At 36.2% G+C, this 15,675-nt stretch overlaps 1 protein-coding gene across 1 annotated transcript in view; it reads left to right on the forward strand.

Annotated features, from left to right (window-relative positions):
• Positions 1-15,675, forward strand: part of SBF2 (SET binding factor 2) — a 196,144-nt gene that overhangs the window by 85,322 nt on the left and 95,147 nt on the right. Inside the window, exons 4-6 of the mRNA XM_054390637.1 lie at positions 8,679-8,792; positions 10,445-10,555; positions 13,067-13,172. Coding sequence (XP_054246612.1) covers positions 8,679-8,792; positions 10,445-10,555; positions 13,067-13,172 — 331 coding nt within the window. The remainder of the gene's footprint in view (positions 1-8,678; positions 8,793-10,444; positions 10,556-13,066; positions 13,173-15,675) is intronic.

Here is a 15,675-nt window from a genome sequence, read left to right on the forward strand (position 1 = left end):
ATTTATACTAACAGTGCTTGGAAGAGCTCCATAAATAGAATCTTTTTAAAAGATGTTGTCTTGCATCATTTGGGATCCTAATGGTCAAATTGTATGTTGCCTTGCACTTTGGGAGAAATTAATCCTCTCTCCCCAATCCTACCATCAACAAATTAGAGAATGATTTGTGCTAGTAGCTGAGCCTGTGCAACTACATTTCTTGCATTACAGAAAATCTGCTTAATGACATCAGCACAGAACCTCAAACATTTGTTTATAACAATCTTACTACAAGAATGTCTAATTCTTTTGTGTTGTCTTGTGTACATTACAACATTTCAATCCCAAAGTTGGTAAGTTTAAATATATCACTCTGGAAAAGGCACATAAATAATAATTCACAAGTCTCCCATTTCCTGCCATTCACATTTTCTTCCTCTCTCTGTGCCCCCGCAAAAAGAGGAAAAAGAAATTGTAAAAATCCCAAGCCATAAAATGGCAGATCCACAACGTTAACAAATATTTCTTGAGTCCTGGGGAAAAACTGCCAACAAAATGACTTTGTGCTTCATAAAGCTTTAATTTTTATGGTTGGACTAGAGAGTTGGTGCCGCTTGAGGAGTCATTAATGTTTCATTTTTAGCAGAGGATGAGAACACACAGTTTGAAGTATGTAATCTGATCCCCCTTTAGATATTATGTTAGTGAGTTTTATCCCAAATGTTAAATTTGTTCTGAAAGTGACTTCTGTGGTTAATGTCCCAAACCACGTTTTGTGGAAAAATCCTCACAATTTAAAAAAATAATGTTTAGTATATTACATCATCATCTCATTAAACCTACTGAAAATGGATGATATGATAGCATACAGAGATTTGAGTAATGCCTTATTTCTCTTCTGTGCCTGTGTAAGGAGAACATTGCAGCTGATGTTCTATATGATAAGAAATGGACTTGCATTTTTAATGTCCTTTTAAATACTGAGATCCTCTCTAGACCAGAGTTTAAAATTAAGGTGAGAAAAGTTGTACAGAAGAAGGCATATTTTCATTCTCCTAATAATAACTTTGGCAGTAGTTTCTCCTGTCCTGTTTATCCCCTGGCTCGTGCTTTGGCTCACACATCCCCAGTTTGAATTCATGCTGCTGCAGGGTGAAAAAACTTGTTTTGGGTAAAGGTCTCCTGTTCCTCTACTCCTATGGGAAAATTCAGAAAGATATAATAAACACTAAGCTCTGGAATTGCTATTTGCATGTTCATAGTTCTTGCTAAAGACTTGCTACTGTAGTTTTAAGGTTCATATGTTGAAAGCAGTTAGTTCATGCAGTTGATAATTGCCCCATGGAATTTCAGCATTTACAGGGCAACTGCAGTGGCCTTACCTTGACTGTCCAGACCTCCAAGGTATTCATAGCCAACAGCCTACTCCAGAGACGCACTTCAGTGTATGGCTGTGCAAGCTGGTCTTGAAAGCTGGAAATCATGAGTCTGAAGTTACATTTATTCCAAAGTTCTTTCAGTGTGTTAGACAGTAACACATATAAGCACTTTCTGGGGTTTTCAAGGTGAGGAACATTAAATGTAAACATGTAATAGATGGTGGCACTGTAAATTTTGTGCACTACTGGAAGGTGTGATGCAAACTCTGTCCTATTTGAGTGCTCTGACACAGTAGGTTTTAAGGTGTCAATGAGCTGACCTGTTACAGACACTTGAGGTTGCTATATTTGATATTTGATCTTCACATGATTTCCTATTTTTGGCCCTTTTTCAGTTGATAGAATCCCTACTGTGCATTACTATAATTTGTCACAGTGTTAGAGGTTGGAAGGGACCTCAAAAGATCATCAAGTCCAACCCTCCTGCCAGAGCAGGATCACCTAGAGTAGTTTACACAGGAATGCCTCCAAGCAGGTTATTATCCTGTTTTGCAATTGTTAAGTCATGATAATGGCTTTTATGCTGGTAAAGTTATTCCATTATAAGGTTAGTGGTAGGGTACGATTCTGTGCATGTGGATAAGGTGCAAAGTAGATCTATTCACCTGTGGGCTTAGTTCAGCAGATTGTAGGCAGGATGCAGATTTGTCTTCTGGAAGCAGTCAGCTAAGTTTATTTTGACTTTCATACATGTGTTAGAATTTATTGGATACAATCATTTGTATAAACTAAAAAGTAAATAAAATTAATTGATGCTGAATGTTTTTTGGCCGTTGATTGTTAATAAAACAGTGAAGAGTGTACTTGGCTGCAAATAGACAAGCAGCAACTAAGTCACGTGGAGAGAGAAGGATCTGTCCCAAATGAGCAATTGGCACCAAAGCAAACTTAAAATAATTTTCCTTAAAATAAGAAATTATGCGTGGTCTGTAAATCTTCTTTGCTGTGCAGTTAGTAGCAAAACAACAGGCTTGCTGAACTTGGCACAATTTCAGTGCAAAGTTTTATATAGGACGAACCAGTTTTGACAGTTGTAATGAAGCACTAGAGTGAAAGTTTTGTAATGAGAAATGTTCATCCTCTCTCTAGGAGTGGGTGAATTAATAAAAGTACAATTCTAATTTAACTTTCTGTTTGCACTTGATTTCTTTTGAATTTCAATTAATGCCTGCCAGCTTCTGCCTTGAGAACGGTAAAGCTATGTGTAATGCTTTGTCTTTTTCTAACTTTTCTATTAGTACTTCAGTTAAAATTTGTTTTTGTCTTTCTGATATGAAGATAAGCCTGTTTTTTTGACTGCAGTAGCATATGCTTTTGAAGTAGAAATGTATGGCCCTTATGCCTGGATTGTTCTCATGTCTGAAAATGAGTGGCATCTCTAAAAAAAGCAGGTCACAGAACTGCCTGCCACAGAGTTGGTTCTAAGATCCAGAAGGATGTTGTGGTCCATCTGTGGAGACTCAGAGCCAGTGTAAGTGAAGACTGGGTGCACAGCTGATAGCCCATCAGAGAGATTCTTGGGTAACAGTTCAGACTTCAGAGAAATCTGAAGATGGGTTTCAAAAGAGAGGAAAGGAAGGATAGCTTATGATTCGTGCATGCTGTGATTCAGCTCCACATTGATGGAGAAAATTCTAATGTGTTCTCAAGCTGTGCGAGTCTACATTCAGTAGTGGGGAGACTGTTTTGGGTTTTTTTTGACTATATTGGTAGGTAATTTTCGCGTTTAAAAATTAAATTCAGTTCCTAGTATAATTTTTGTCTAGATTGTTATTTTGAAGTTCAATGTCAGTATTTAGAAACAGAGCTGACAGAATAGTACGATTGTTGTGGCAAAGTTAGGTTTATAAAAGTTCAAGAGAAAACCTTAAAGTTTAAGGGCTAGATCAGAGAAATTAATATCTTTGTTAAATGAAAAAAGATAAGGTTAATCTGAGTAAAATTGGCTGCTGTCATTTGTTTTCTTGGCTGCCACATCTTTGCCTTTGAATGAGTTGCAGTTTTTCACTGAAGTAGTACAAAATCAGTCACCTTATTCTGCTAAGAGTTGTAGCATAATTTCTGAAGCTGAAATTGAGGTTTACATCAGAATGCCTATTTATGTGCTGCTTTTCCATGTGCAGCATTTAAAACAGATCCCTTGTCAGACAAACATGACTGACAGTACATTTGTATTTGCAGTAACTACTGTGAAAGTCAGTGAATGTGAAGCAGGAAGATGTTTCATAGTCCATTGCTACATGAGAGAAAACCTGGAGTGTGAGATCAACCCTTATCAGACATTGGGTGATCCATGAATGTTTTTAACTTAGACATAAATCTCGAGGAAATGAAATTGATTCATAGCTACAAAGAGCTATTTGCTCCTCATGGGGATTTTCTCTATTCCGTATACCTGAGGTCAGGTCTGAAACCGGAGTGAAAATAAACCAGTTTATTTTTGTGTGTCCCTGAAGTTTGTTCAATTACAAAAGAAAGAAGGGAATTAAAAAAGATCTGTGCTCACTCATTTGACTGATTTTTATATTTTTTCTCCCCCTCTGTATTTAATAAACAGTCTGACCTGATCTTAACCCTGCACTAGTGCTTTATTTGTGTGTGATTTAAGTATCAAAGGAGAATTTGTGTTTTTGAAACTGTTGCCTACCAGTGAATGGTGAATGGAAGAACATAGGAGTTACCATTTTGAGTCAGAAAGAAAAGGCATCTTGTGTAGTACTTCTTCTGTGGATGGTTAGGAGTGAATGGCATACAGAACAGCAGAGGAACATGGCTTGTGTAGTTTCTCCATCAGTGGTCCTTCTTCTACATCTACAGTCCAAGGACCAACTCAGCCAATTATGCTTGGTGCATGATTGGTAATCTCTGAGAATTTCATTAACTGGTCCAGCCTTCTCATGACCCTGTATGCGTTTTCATTCCTATCATTCTGTAGCCCAAGAGTTTCCCAAGTTAACTGATGCATGAAGAGCTACCGCCATTTGCTCATTTGATGTAGGTCAGTTAGCTTACTGATAATGATGGTGATTTGTTTCTGTTGTTCTTACTTAAGGGCTAACTGTGGATGACCAATTTACTTTGGGGTTGGTGTTTTGGATTTTGGTGTCATTTTCAAGTGCCCAGTGTCTAGGTGAGCTTGCTGGTGTCAGCAATATAAAGTATATAAAGTAAATAATAGGAATAGGACCTGATGCAAAGGACTTTCTAACACTTTTGCTGTTGGTTTGATTGACTGAACTTTTGCCATGTTTCATGCAGTGTTACTACTTCCATCTTGGCAAGCCAGTATACAAAATTGCTCAAATGAAATTTCTTTCTTTTATTCCTTTGATGCTAAGCATGGAAACTAAACACAGGCTGTTGTTGGCCTTACAAGACATCATCTGAAACTCATAGTTTTCAGCTGTGAACGTGTGATCTAAAGCAAACAAAATATATTAAGCAGAAAATGTATTAGGACTACCTTACATTCACCTTTGCACCTGCTTAAGTTTTGCTGATTAGTGCATATAGTGCACACTGAAGAAGCAGGAGCCTACAACTGATATTCTGAAATGGTACCAAGCATATATTTTCTTCCAACCGGTACAGTGCAGAATGAAAACTGTAATAATCAACTAGATGAAAAATAGAAAGAAATAACAGTATTATCTTACTTCATATTTAACCACCTGAGATTCATCTTTCACTTTGTATCCTTAGGTTTTCTTTAACATCTAATCATTTTTAATGTAGTCGTAAACAAAATACCACATTTTTAACAATGAAAAGGTATTGAAAAAACATTTGATTGCAGAATATTTTTTTTCTTAGATGAGAAAGGGGCTAAAGAAAGATGAAATGTGCATATGTCTGAGCAAAAGTGTAAATAGAATTAAGTTTGTGGGTTTACCACTTAGTATTTAGTTATTGCTACAGAATGGTTATGCTTTGAATACTTCCCTTGAAAAGTAGGTTAAAAGTCATGTGTTTGAAATAATTATCTACTTAGTCTGCTGAGTCCTAATAATGTGCCTGCGTGCCTGTCAGAACCTTTAGCCGTGGAAGGAACATGACTAGTCACACTACATTTTTCAGTAAGTCTTTATAAAGTAAGAGAGTGTTTTTTATAGTGTAAGTGGTTTATCAGTTCAATATTGTGCTGCTATTGTGCACTTGAAAGTTTTATATTAAATCTGATTATGAATTAATTCAAGACTTGATCTGAAGTTGAGTGGACTTTGTAAAAATGGCCTTTTATAGAAACCTTTTTCCTGTCTATGCACTCAGAATGTTCATTATTTGAGTACCATGTGAACATAGAAAAGCTTCCGTATTCCCTTGCCTTAAGAAATGCAGTATTCTGTATTTCATTCTGTTTTAATTTCTTTCCTAATGCTGTCAGGGTCCATAATTAGTCAGCCAGAATCTGTTGCCTTTATTCCTAGAATTCACTATTGCTGTTTAGAAAAGCTGACACCTTTCCAAAGTGGGCAGGAGGAGGTAGCTGTAATGTACAAAGTCTCCTTATCAACATTATTATGTCTGGAAAGAAATGAACATGTGAGTTACTGTGTTTCTTTATTAATTTGTGAATCACAATTTTCACCTAGACATAAGATGCAAATTAGACTAAGCATATACACTGCATGTGTATTGGTTGCTGTTTAGCTAAGAATTAATGCACAAAGCCAAATATATATTGTTGTGACTCTTGGTATGTCTAAAAATATCATGCATATCTTTTAATTAAAATGACTTGGTTAATACAAATCTAAGAACTCTCCTTTTAAACCATTTTTTTTTGGATAGTAGGCTCACTCCAGATCAGGAAATTGCTCAGCTGCAGATTGCTGGAGACAGGGCAAATGCATTGGAGGAATGGCAGTGCTAAGCTTGCCCTTGGTTCAGGGGGACCCTTGTTACCAAAATAGGGTACTAAGGTATAGATGAACCTTTTTTCCTGACATAGATGCTTATATCACAGAATCAAAGAATGTTAGGGATTGGAAGGGAATCTACAGAGATCATTGAGTCCAACCCTCCTGCCAAAGCAGGATTACCTAGGGAAGGCCACACAGGAATGCATCCAGGTGGGTTTTGAAAGACTCTAGAGAAGAGTCCACAACCCCTCTGGACAGCCTGCTCCAGTGCTCTGTTACCCTCACCATATGTTCAATTTTGGTTGTGGGTTTTTTTGGGTGTTGGGGAGACTGTGCTTAGACAAAGGATGTTACAGCATATGTAAATACTACTGAACTTTTAGCCCAGGATCTCATTTAGTTTGTTTATAAAAAGCACAATAAAAAGTTAGAGGTACTTTTTTCTGTATATAGTTATGAAAATAGAGCACCAAGTTGCATGTGTGCGTATGTATCTATCTATCTATCTTCTTTAGAGGGATATGTATCTATCTATCTTCTTTAGAGGGACATGCGTGAGAAGTGCTTTAGCATAGGTTGATAGAACCTGAATGTGCATGAGCAGCTTCCAAGACACACGTGCCCATAGTCAGGATACAAGCCTAAAAGGCCAGCTCTGATAGCATGGGTGGAAGAACAATGGGTAAAGGCTCGAAGTAGATGTCTTCAGCTGTGGCTCAGGTTAGGAAGTAGCACTTTATTATCCTATAGCTCTCAACCCAACTTGTAAATGATAACCCAGCTACTGCACTTCTTCAAAGGTACCTTTTCAGTTTGGTGCTACAACTGAGAAGAACATCTACATAATAAAACACAGGTCTTGGTGTGGAGGCAAAACCAATTATGTGGTATACAGATGATAATGATGATTGCTGCCTCATAGTCTTAAGCTGCCACCATTTGGCTCTGACCCAGGCAAACAAGACTGAATAGAATAGGACTGTTATTAAGTATTTTGTTTCAGTAGAAAGTAATTTACGTTAGATAAAACAAGTGCTCTGGAAGGAACCTGTTTAGTTTACCACTAGATGAACAATTATACTGTAGGGTGATGGTTTCCAAACGTTTGTTCATGCAGCCCTATCAGTAAAAATCCTACATGAGTTTTATTATAACTAAACATTTTTTTATAATTACAAGCATTTATTAAGTAATCTTTTAAAGTACTTCTGCTCTCATTGTTTTAACTGCTTTTATTTGGATCCATGTGGTTGCTTAAAGAAACTACATTCTGAACCCAGGTTGTGAAATAAAGCTCATGATCTCACAGCATTCTTGGCATTTAAGAACATGTCTATCAGGTTTCTTCCATTTAATAGAAAAGTGATGTTTGACTGTTTAAATTTTTTAAAAAAATAAACTGGAATGATGACTAGTAACATGACAGAAATTAAGGCAAATATTCCATGTTGTCATACGGAAATGGAAGTAATTTTTTCTTGTATTCCTAATTAATATAGTGATTTTTGCATAGAAGAATGCATGGTCAGAGAACAAATAAAATTATTTGGAAATTAGGGGGATGATGTGGGGGTGGAGAGAATTACATGCAAGAATTGGAAAGCATGGACTTTCTGTCATTGGAAAACTTACTCAGTTAATAAATTTGTCAAAGATGTGTGGAATTCTAGAAATGAAAATACTCAGTGACATCTTCAGTTTAGGCCATGAATAATAAAATATTTGTGATTCAATAGTACGCGCTGGCAAGGAGGTTATAGCTAATTGCACAATACCATGAACAACTGCAAGTTTATCTGTATTGTACCCTTCTCAGATTATTTCTTTTTTTAACCAGAAACTTAATGGTTCATAAGTTTAAGGGATTTTTGGAGAAATCTGAACTTGTTTTCTTGTGAAGAAATTCCTTTAGATTCCAGATTCACTGCGTGAGGCCACGGATGGCTTTATAGATTATTTTAGCTGAAATGTTAGTGGAAATTCTGTAAGAAATTGAATGATAGGAGTGGAACAACCAAATATTCTTTTGTGACATAATTATTTCTGTATTTGATTGATTGTAAATCAGCTAACACTGAAATGAGAGGATTTGTTCTATAATCCATTGTCTGAAATGTGAAACAGTGAGCGGTGTCCTGACTGCTGTCTCATAGAACTTTGTTTTAGGTATATTAGTGCATGACTTCCTAGTGAGCTTTTACAGGTTGAACACTCTAGAGCCTTTAGGGAGTTGAGCAGCCATTGGAATGTGTTCCTGTTAGTTACCTTCATTACTGCTTTCAAATAATGCATTTTCTTTTCTAAAGCTCTGAGAAATGTTAACTTTTTTTGTAAGAATGCTGCCTTTTTAGTTTGAAGCTTCTTTCTGCTTATTAATTTGAGTGTTTGTATTTTCAAGGGAACAAAAGAAATCGAAGGTGAAGAGGAGTCTGGTTTAATTCCGCCTGCAGAAGTGTTTGCTCCTAAAAGCCTGGTGTTGGTGTCCAGACTAGATTATCCAGAAATTTTCAGGGTAAAGACCTTGCAATTGCCATTCATAATATGTGTCAGCAGACAAATCTGGTTTTAATGAGTAGCAGTCAGAGTATTTTGATTTAAAACATCTCAGGATTGATTTGAGAATTTTAAAAGCAAAGCAGCCTTAGATCAAATTCAGGATCTATGACAGTGAGTAGCCCCTATAGTGCTGCTTTTTTTAATCTTCAAGCAGTTTTAAATCTACATAGAAGACAAAATTATTATTTTTCTGACATCAATTTACTGCATAATGAAGGGAATTATTAGGACAAACCCAGATTTGCTCAGGTAAAACCAAGACATTAGCAATATTTGATTTAACATATATTGGTAAATTTTTAGTGAAATCTTCGTTTTCCTCCATATGTACAGCAAAATGTCAAAGCCTCTTCCAGTTGAAATTAAGATGCATGACAGAATTAGGATCTTGGATTACCTTCAGATAAAGAATTATGACTGACATGACATAAATGGAAAGCTTGAATTTGTATTAAGCTAATGTATATTAATAGAAACAAATATAGTTCAGTTTACAGATCAAAGGAGGAAATCGTTCAACAGTTAGGGTGATATTAGACATTAAGAATGACTGTACCAAGCAAGATTAAATGTCTGTGTAGCCCAGTATTTTGTCTCTGATTGTGGTCCATACAAATGTAAAGCAGAGTATCTAAGCGTAGGGCAGGCTGTGGAAACAATTCCACAAAATACTTTCTTATTCAGTGTAAATTATAGTTAAATGACATTCTGAACCAGAGGTGTCAGCTGAATAGATTTTTTCCATATAGTTTGTCTGATTTCAGACAATCCGTTTTCAGATTTTACGACAACATGGTAAGGAGTTCCACAGTGTAACTATGTGTTATATGAAAAGTTTCTGTTGGGAATTCTTTCAAAGCAGAGAATTCCTGAAGTATTTGCCAATTTATTTAAATTACAGCAGTTAAGACACCAAAAAATGCTGTGGAACAAAGTTATTTCTTCCTTCCTCCCCCCCACCCCCAGCCCCAAAAGGGTTCTTTGAACATAATGTTGAATCATCTTACATTAAATCATTAGTAAAAAGGATAAAGCTAATTTCTCAGTTAAAACTGGATACATTAAAAAAAAAAGTGAGACAAATAAGAAAAAAATCCTGAAGTGCTAATATACTGGTTATTTTAGAATATATTTATACTGAAAGAAATAAAGAGTATAAGTTAAAGAATATATGGAATCGTTGATCCTTGATGCAAGTCTTAAACTGAGCCTCAAAAGTTTATTGAGTCATCACTTTTGTGCTCTGGAAACCAGTCAAGTTCAATTCCCATCGAATTCAAAGTGTAGAAGTAGTTATATTGATTTTATAATTTTAAAAATTAACTTGTAGTAAACCACTTTTTGTGTAATGAACAAAGCACAAATATTGAACACTGAATTTCTTTTTTAAAAAAAGAGTATATCTACACCTGTCAACACATACATCTCTTCCAAATAGCCAAGCTAATTTTTTTAAATGAACAGTTGCTTCTGGAGCTGATTACTTTGTTCAGTTGGGAACTATGTTAATAACTATTAAGACACATGTAGTTAAAAAAAAAATCTTGAAGTAATTTGACATCTGTCATCTATGTATAACATCCTGATGTATTTTATCTATCTTTCTAGGCTTGCCTTGGCCTGATCTACACCGTGTATGTGGACAGTCTGAATGTGTCACTAGAAACTCTCATTGCAAATCTGTGTTCATGCCTTGTCCCTGCTTCTGGAGGGTCTCAGGTAAATGGGGGGAAAAAAGGGTATTTTTCCAGTTAATTTAATTTATGAAGAAAACAAAAAATAAATTCTTGAAATATTTTTGAAGAGTAAAAGATCATAGTTCAGCTGAGTGCTTTCCCTGTGGCCTGTAAGTGCTTTCCCAGTGGCCTGTGTTCTAAAGACAGCAAAAATTCCATTCCAGGATAGGGTCAAAGGGTTAATTTTGTCACCACGTTGTCTTTTTACAAGGCACAGTAACAAATCAAGCAGTTTGTGTAAGTTTAGTTTGCAATGCTAATGTATGTTCAGGAATATTTCTGCTTGCTACATATGTTTAAAATTCTTTTTTTAAAGAATTGTTTTTTACCATTTTGACATGACCTTCACTTTAGTTCATTTACTTATGTCTTTTCCTTGATGCAGTTCAGGATTCCACTAGTCTGTTCTTTGGTAACTATTTTTAAATGCCTAATTTCATAAAATTTTTGAATAAATGCTAAAAAGAAATAACTTGAACGTGGCTTTCTCAGATATAATTAAATATTCTGCATAGACCAAGCATAGCAGACAAAAATTTTCCAGCAAATACAGTTCTTTCTGCTTTTTCCCTATTTTCTGTAAGCAGAAGTTAAGGTTTGTTGATTGATTAGTTTTACATAAATTACTCCTATATATTTGTGTGTTTCTGACAAGCAGTAGGATCTTATTTGATTTGCCTTCAATTTGTGCTGTGACACTGGGAAATTGTAGTGTCTATTGTGAAACATATCTGGAAAGTAAGCATACAAGTGCTAGTATTTTAAAATCTCATGCTTTCCACCCAAACTGTGGATTATCAACCTTGAAATCCAATAAATCCTTACTTGTTTTGTTTTTCCACTAGCCCTGGATGCTTTTCAATTTCTCTTAGTGCAGTAAGTTGTGTTATGTCCTCTCTGGTTAGACAAGATCTACCTTATTCCTTTCCAGGCAACCATATTGTGCTGGCTTAAGGCCAGACAGATCCTCTATTGCCCTGAGAGGGGCAAAAGAATGACACTCACACAAATGGATTGGAAAGTGATGGAAAGGTTAAATGGAAAAGCAATTGGTGTTTACAGGAAGCTACAAGCATAGTGGCAAAGATACCCAAAGTGTACCCAAGGCTGGCCAGGCCTGAGACTGCCTCCCCCCCTTCTGGCATTAGGCCTTGATAGGCCTAAGAGGCTTTGAGGTACTCCCCCACCATTACCCAAAAGGGAGCATCTCCCATAGGAGCAGAGAGGGAAGAAAGAGGAAGAGAATGACTTTGCAGATGAATTTATAGGGTGCAGGATTTGTGGGTAGAAATACTGTTTCCTGTGTCCGCTTTATTGGGTTGGACACTTGGGACACTGGAACTTAGGTGGCAGTAACAGGAGCACCCAACCTAAACTGCCACCCATGTTTATTTGCGTCCCAGACCTTTGGTTTTGAAAAGGAGTAATTAAGTTGTATCTTCTCATCAGAAGTCCTCTTTAACAGTGGTGTTTGAACCTTGTATTACAGATTTTGGTTCTCCACTTGAACTTCTGGCTCCCCTTCTGTCCTCTATTTTATTTTTCTTTCTCTCTTTCTCCACCCACCCCCCCTTCCACCTCATAAGTATGCCTTTCCTCAGTGGCTGTTTCCTCCACTAGAAAAGGGAGGAAAAGTCATGCTTCTCTCTTTGGCTGTTCTTCCTTTTCTCCTTGCTTTCTTCTTTCAGTTCCAGCTTAAATTTGCTAATGTCAAACTATCGTTTTATCGTTTTCTGTGGAGCATTTTGGTTTCAAGCATCTAGTCATCCTCTAGAGCTCGACACCCTTGTATATTCACCTTCTTTGCTGCCATAGAGAGTGGAATTGTATCACAGTTACTAATTGTATGGAAGAGCATGCCACGCCACTCCACAGTAGTTAGTGGTTAGAGGTAACTGATTGAAATCACCCTTTATTTGAATGTCATGTGGATTTACTCAGAGGAAAGCAAGATTACTTTGCAGTTAAAATGCATTTTGGGATGTGATACAGGAATGCATTCTTTTCACTCCCTTTTCTTGCCTTCCTCAAGAGAGGTATGTTCTTGTGATGGAAAGGTAACCAAAGTTTTAGTTCTATTTCAATATGCAGAGCCGAAACACAGGAGTAGTAGAAGTGTCCTCTTCAATACCCTTACATCACAAGTATGTTCATAATTAAAACATGGATGCAGGCAGTACTTCAGTTAGAAAGTTTCAGACTTTTTTTTCCTGGAAGATTTTTGAAAGTATTATTAAAAATGTAATATTGAATGCCTTCAAAACCATAACTATTTAGGTAATTCAGTCAAATGCACTATCATGCTGTACATTCAAGGAGACATTATTGTCTTCAAATATATTTCAGATTTCTATTGGTCAGTTCAGTTATTCTTGCTGACTTGAAACTTACATAATATAAATTTTGCAGGATGAATCACTTAGGCATATGACAAGCTTGTTTATTCTGTATAAATAAAATTTATACTCAATTAAAAAAAAAAATCTTTCTACAGAAATTGTTTTCTTTGGGAGCTGGAGACCGACAACTGATACAGACTCCTCTACACGATAGCCTTCCTGTTACAGGCACCAGTGTGGCTCTTCTCTTTCAGCAACTGGGTATGTCTAGGTCTGCTTTGAAAAAAAATTCTTTTTTAAAATTATGGAAAGAAGTATTTTCTGTTCTTATTCAGTTCAAATCATGTGCCAAGAATGCTACATGGTAAATATTAATTTCTTTAGAATGAAAGAATGACTAATAGTGCTTTCATCCCCTAATCAGATGTTCTTCTAACCTCTCTGTACATCCTGCCTGCAATATCTCCAGTATTATCTAGTATCTGTAAGTGTGCTGTGAGCAATTCCTGTGTAACTATACTGTGCTTCATTACAAAAACATTCATGTAAGAAAATTGTCCACTCCTTGGGTAGTGCGCAGACTAAAAGCTGAGGATCATCTTTTCCTCTTGGATTCTTAGTAAGAGTCTGCCTGCAGAGTGAGCTTTACAAAATTCCATTCATGGTTTATGAAACCAAATTATGAAACTTCCATACGAAACTGAAAATTGCTTTCATACATACAGAATTTAAGTTAGCATTTTTAAACACATTTTATTAATGGGTGTATGTATATAAAGGTGGATGCCAGGAAACTTCCTGAACATACTGCAGTATAATACTGAAGAGTTTGGAGTGTGGCCAGGACTCCTGAATTGTTGTGCTAGCAGTCAGTGATGCTTCTCAAAGTACCTTTGTGTTTTGAAATTGTGTAATTCCTTTTTGCTCCTATACACTTTTCAGTGTCTCTACCCCAGTTTACTCTGTCTGCCATCTCATAGTCCTTGTCCCATTCTCTTTTAGCCTTCTTGTTGTGGACATTCTGTGTTTTATGGTTTTTGCTGCTCTTCAGCCTTCATTTCTTTCCCCGAGTTCCAGTAAATATTTGGAGGTCCAGACCTTCTGACTTCTTGATGGTTTGTAAGAAGTACAAATCAGTGAGCCTCTGTTTGCCAGGTGCCATTTCCAGTTATGGTGCACAGAAGGAGAGAGAGAAAGTGAGATACCAAGGGAAAACTTACCCATAGTTCACAATTCTGGTTAGTGACACTTCAGCTGGCCTGAAGAAAGGAGAGACTGAGGGAAATATGTGATTATAAAACCTGACAAATGTTCACAAAGAGAAGCTACAGGTTTCTATCCTGTTTCCCTGAAGAGATCATACAGCTTCGTAGAAAGAAATAAAAAACCCAACCAAACAAAACACAAACTTTTGCCTTAATGCTTCTTTTCTGCTGTGGCATAATTTTCTCTTTTTCAAGACTGTCAAAACTTGGGAAGAGCTTGCCTAATGGTCTCATGTAGATCCTCTCCCTGTCTCTCTCCTGTTCTTTGGTGTAATGAGTACTGTAGTAGTTACTTGAGAACTGGACTGAAAGGAATTGAGGAACAGGCAAACAAGCTGGCAGGTAGATCTTTAATTAATGGTTTTCTTGAAGCACCTAGTTGAACCCTTTGCAGAAGAGACTTACTTCTCCCGCCTCTTATTTCTGATGACTGTGTTTATTTTTTGTTTGTTTGGGTTTGTTTTGTTTTGTTTGCAAATGTGCCTCAGTTCCCAGCTGATGTCCCTGTCAAAGTTTTTCTGTCTTAATATATGGAGATACAGCACAAGGGTAGAATCATCTTGTACTGATAGGGACACAAAAATGTTTGTATTTTCATAGTTTTTACTAGACTGTGTTGTTAATACAGGTACATATGTCTGTATGTAATGGTCTTGAATATAAAAAAAAGGACCTGGAAATATGAACAGACCTTTTAAAATAAATTATCATTTATTCTTTCTTTTCATGTATTCTTATGAAGAGTTAAGGTGGTGTGTCCAGACAGATATGGTGGCACCTATTAACTCATCCCTTTGTTAAAAGTTTATGTTCCTAAGCTAAAGCCTGATGCTTTCCTCTGGAGATCCTAGTTAAGCTTGTCAGAAGTTTTTTGTGTTTTTTGTAACAATATTGACACTTGCTCTGTTTCTTTGTTCCATTTGAAACAGGAGCTTGATGCACATTTGTCTCCATCGGCCTGGGCAAAAAAATTTTGCTTCTGTTGTCCAGTATGGTAGTGACTTTGACAGTTACCTCATCAAATGCTTGTGTTTAGGACACAAATACTGACTAGGCACTTTGTCAAGTAACGACATGTTCAGTTATTTCTCTTCTGGTACAAGGCGTTTAAATTATTAACAGAAAATTGAAGAGTAGCTAGAGAAATATTCACAAACTATGTAAATCACCTTTTTAAAAATAGCTCTTTCTTTAAAGGTTGGCAGCAAGACAAAATTTATCACTATGAATAGATACAAAAGAAATTTCAACATTTTATTTTGAGAAACATTGTGAAATAGTAGTCTCATCATGCTTTTTCTGCTTGGCAGCATAATACTGTGTCAGCAGATGACCCTCCCTGTATTACCAAGTTCACAGCATATCTGGAAATAGACCTTATTTTTACTTAGAGCATTAAACTACAGTTGGGAAAAACATCCCCAAAGGTTTGAAGCTTAATAATAAGCAGTTTGACATGTTAAGTCATACATTTATTTTTTTGATTTATTTAAAAATTA

This window comes from Indicator indicator, chromosome 21 (assembly GCF_027791375.1).
Source record: "Indicator indicator isolate 239-I01 chromosome 21, UM_Iind_1.1, whole genome shotgun sequence".
NCBI lineage: Eukaryota > Metazoa > Chordata > Aves > Piciformes > Indicatoridae > Indicator > Indicator indicator.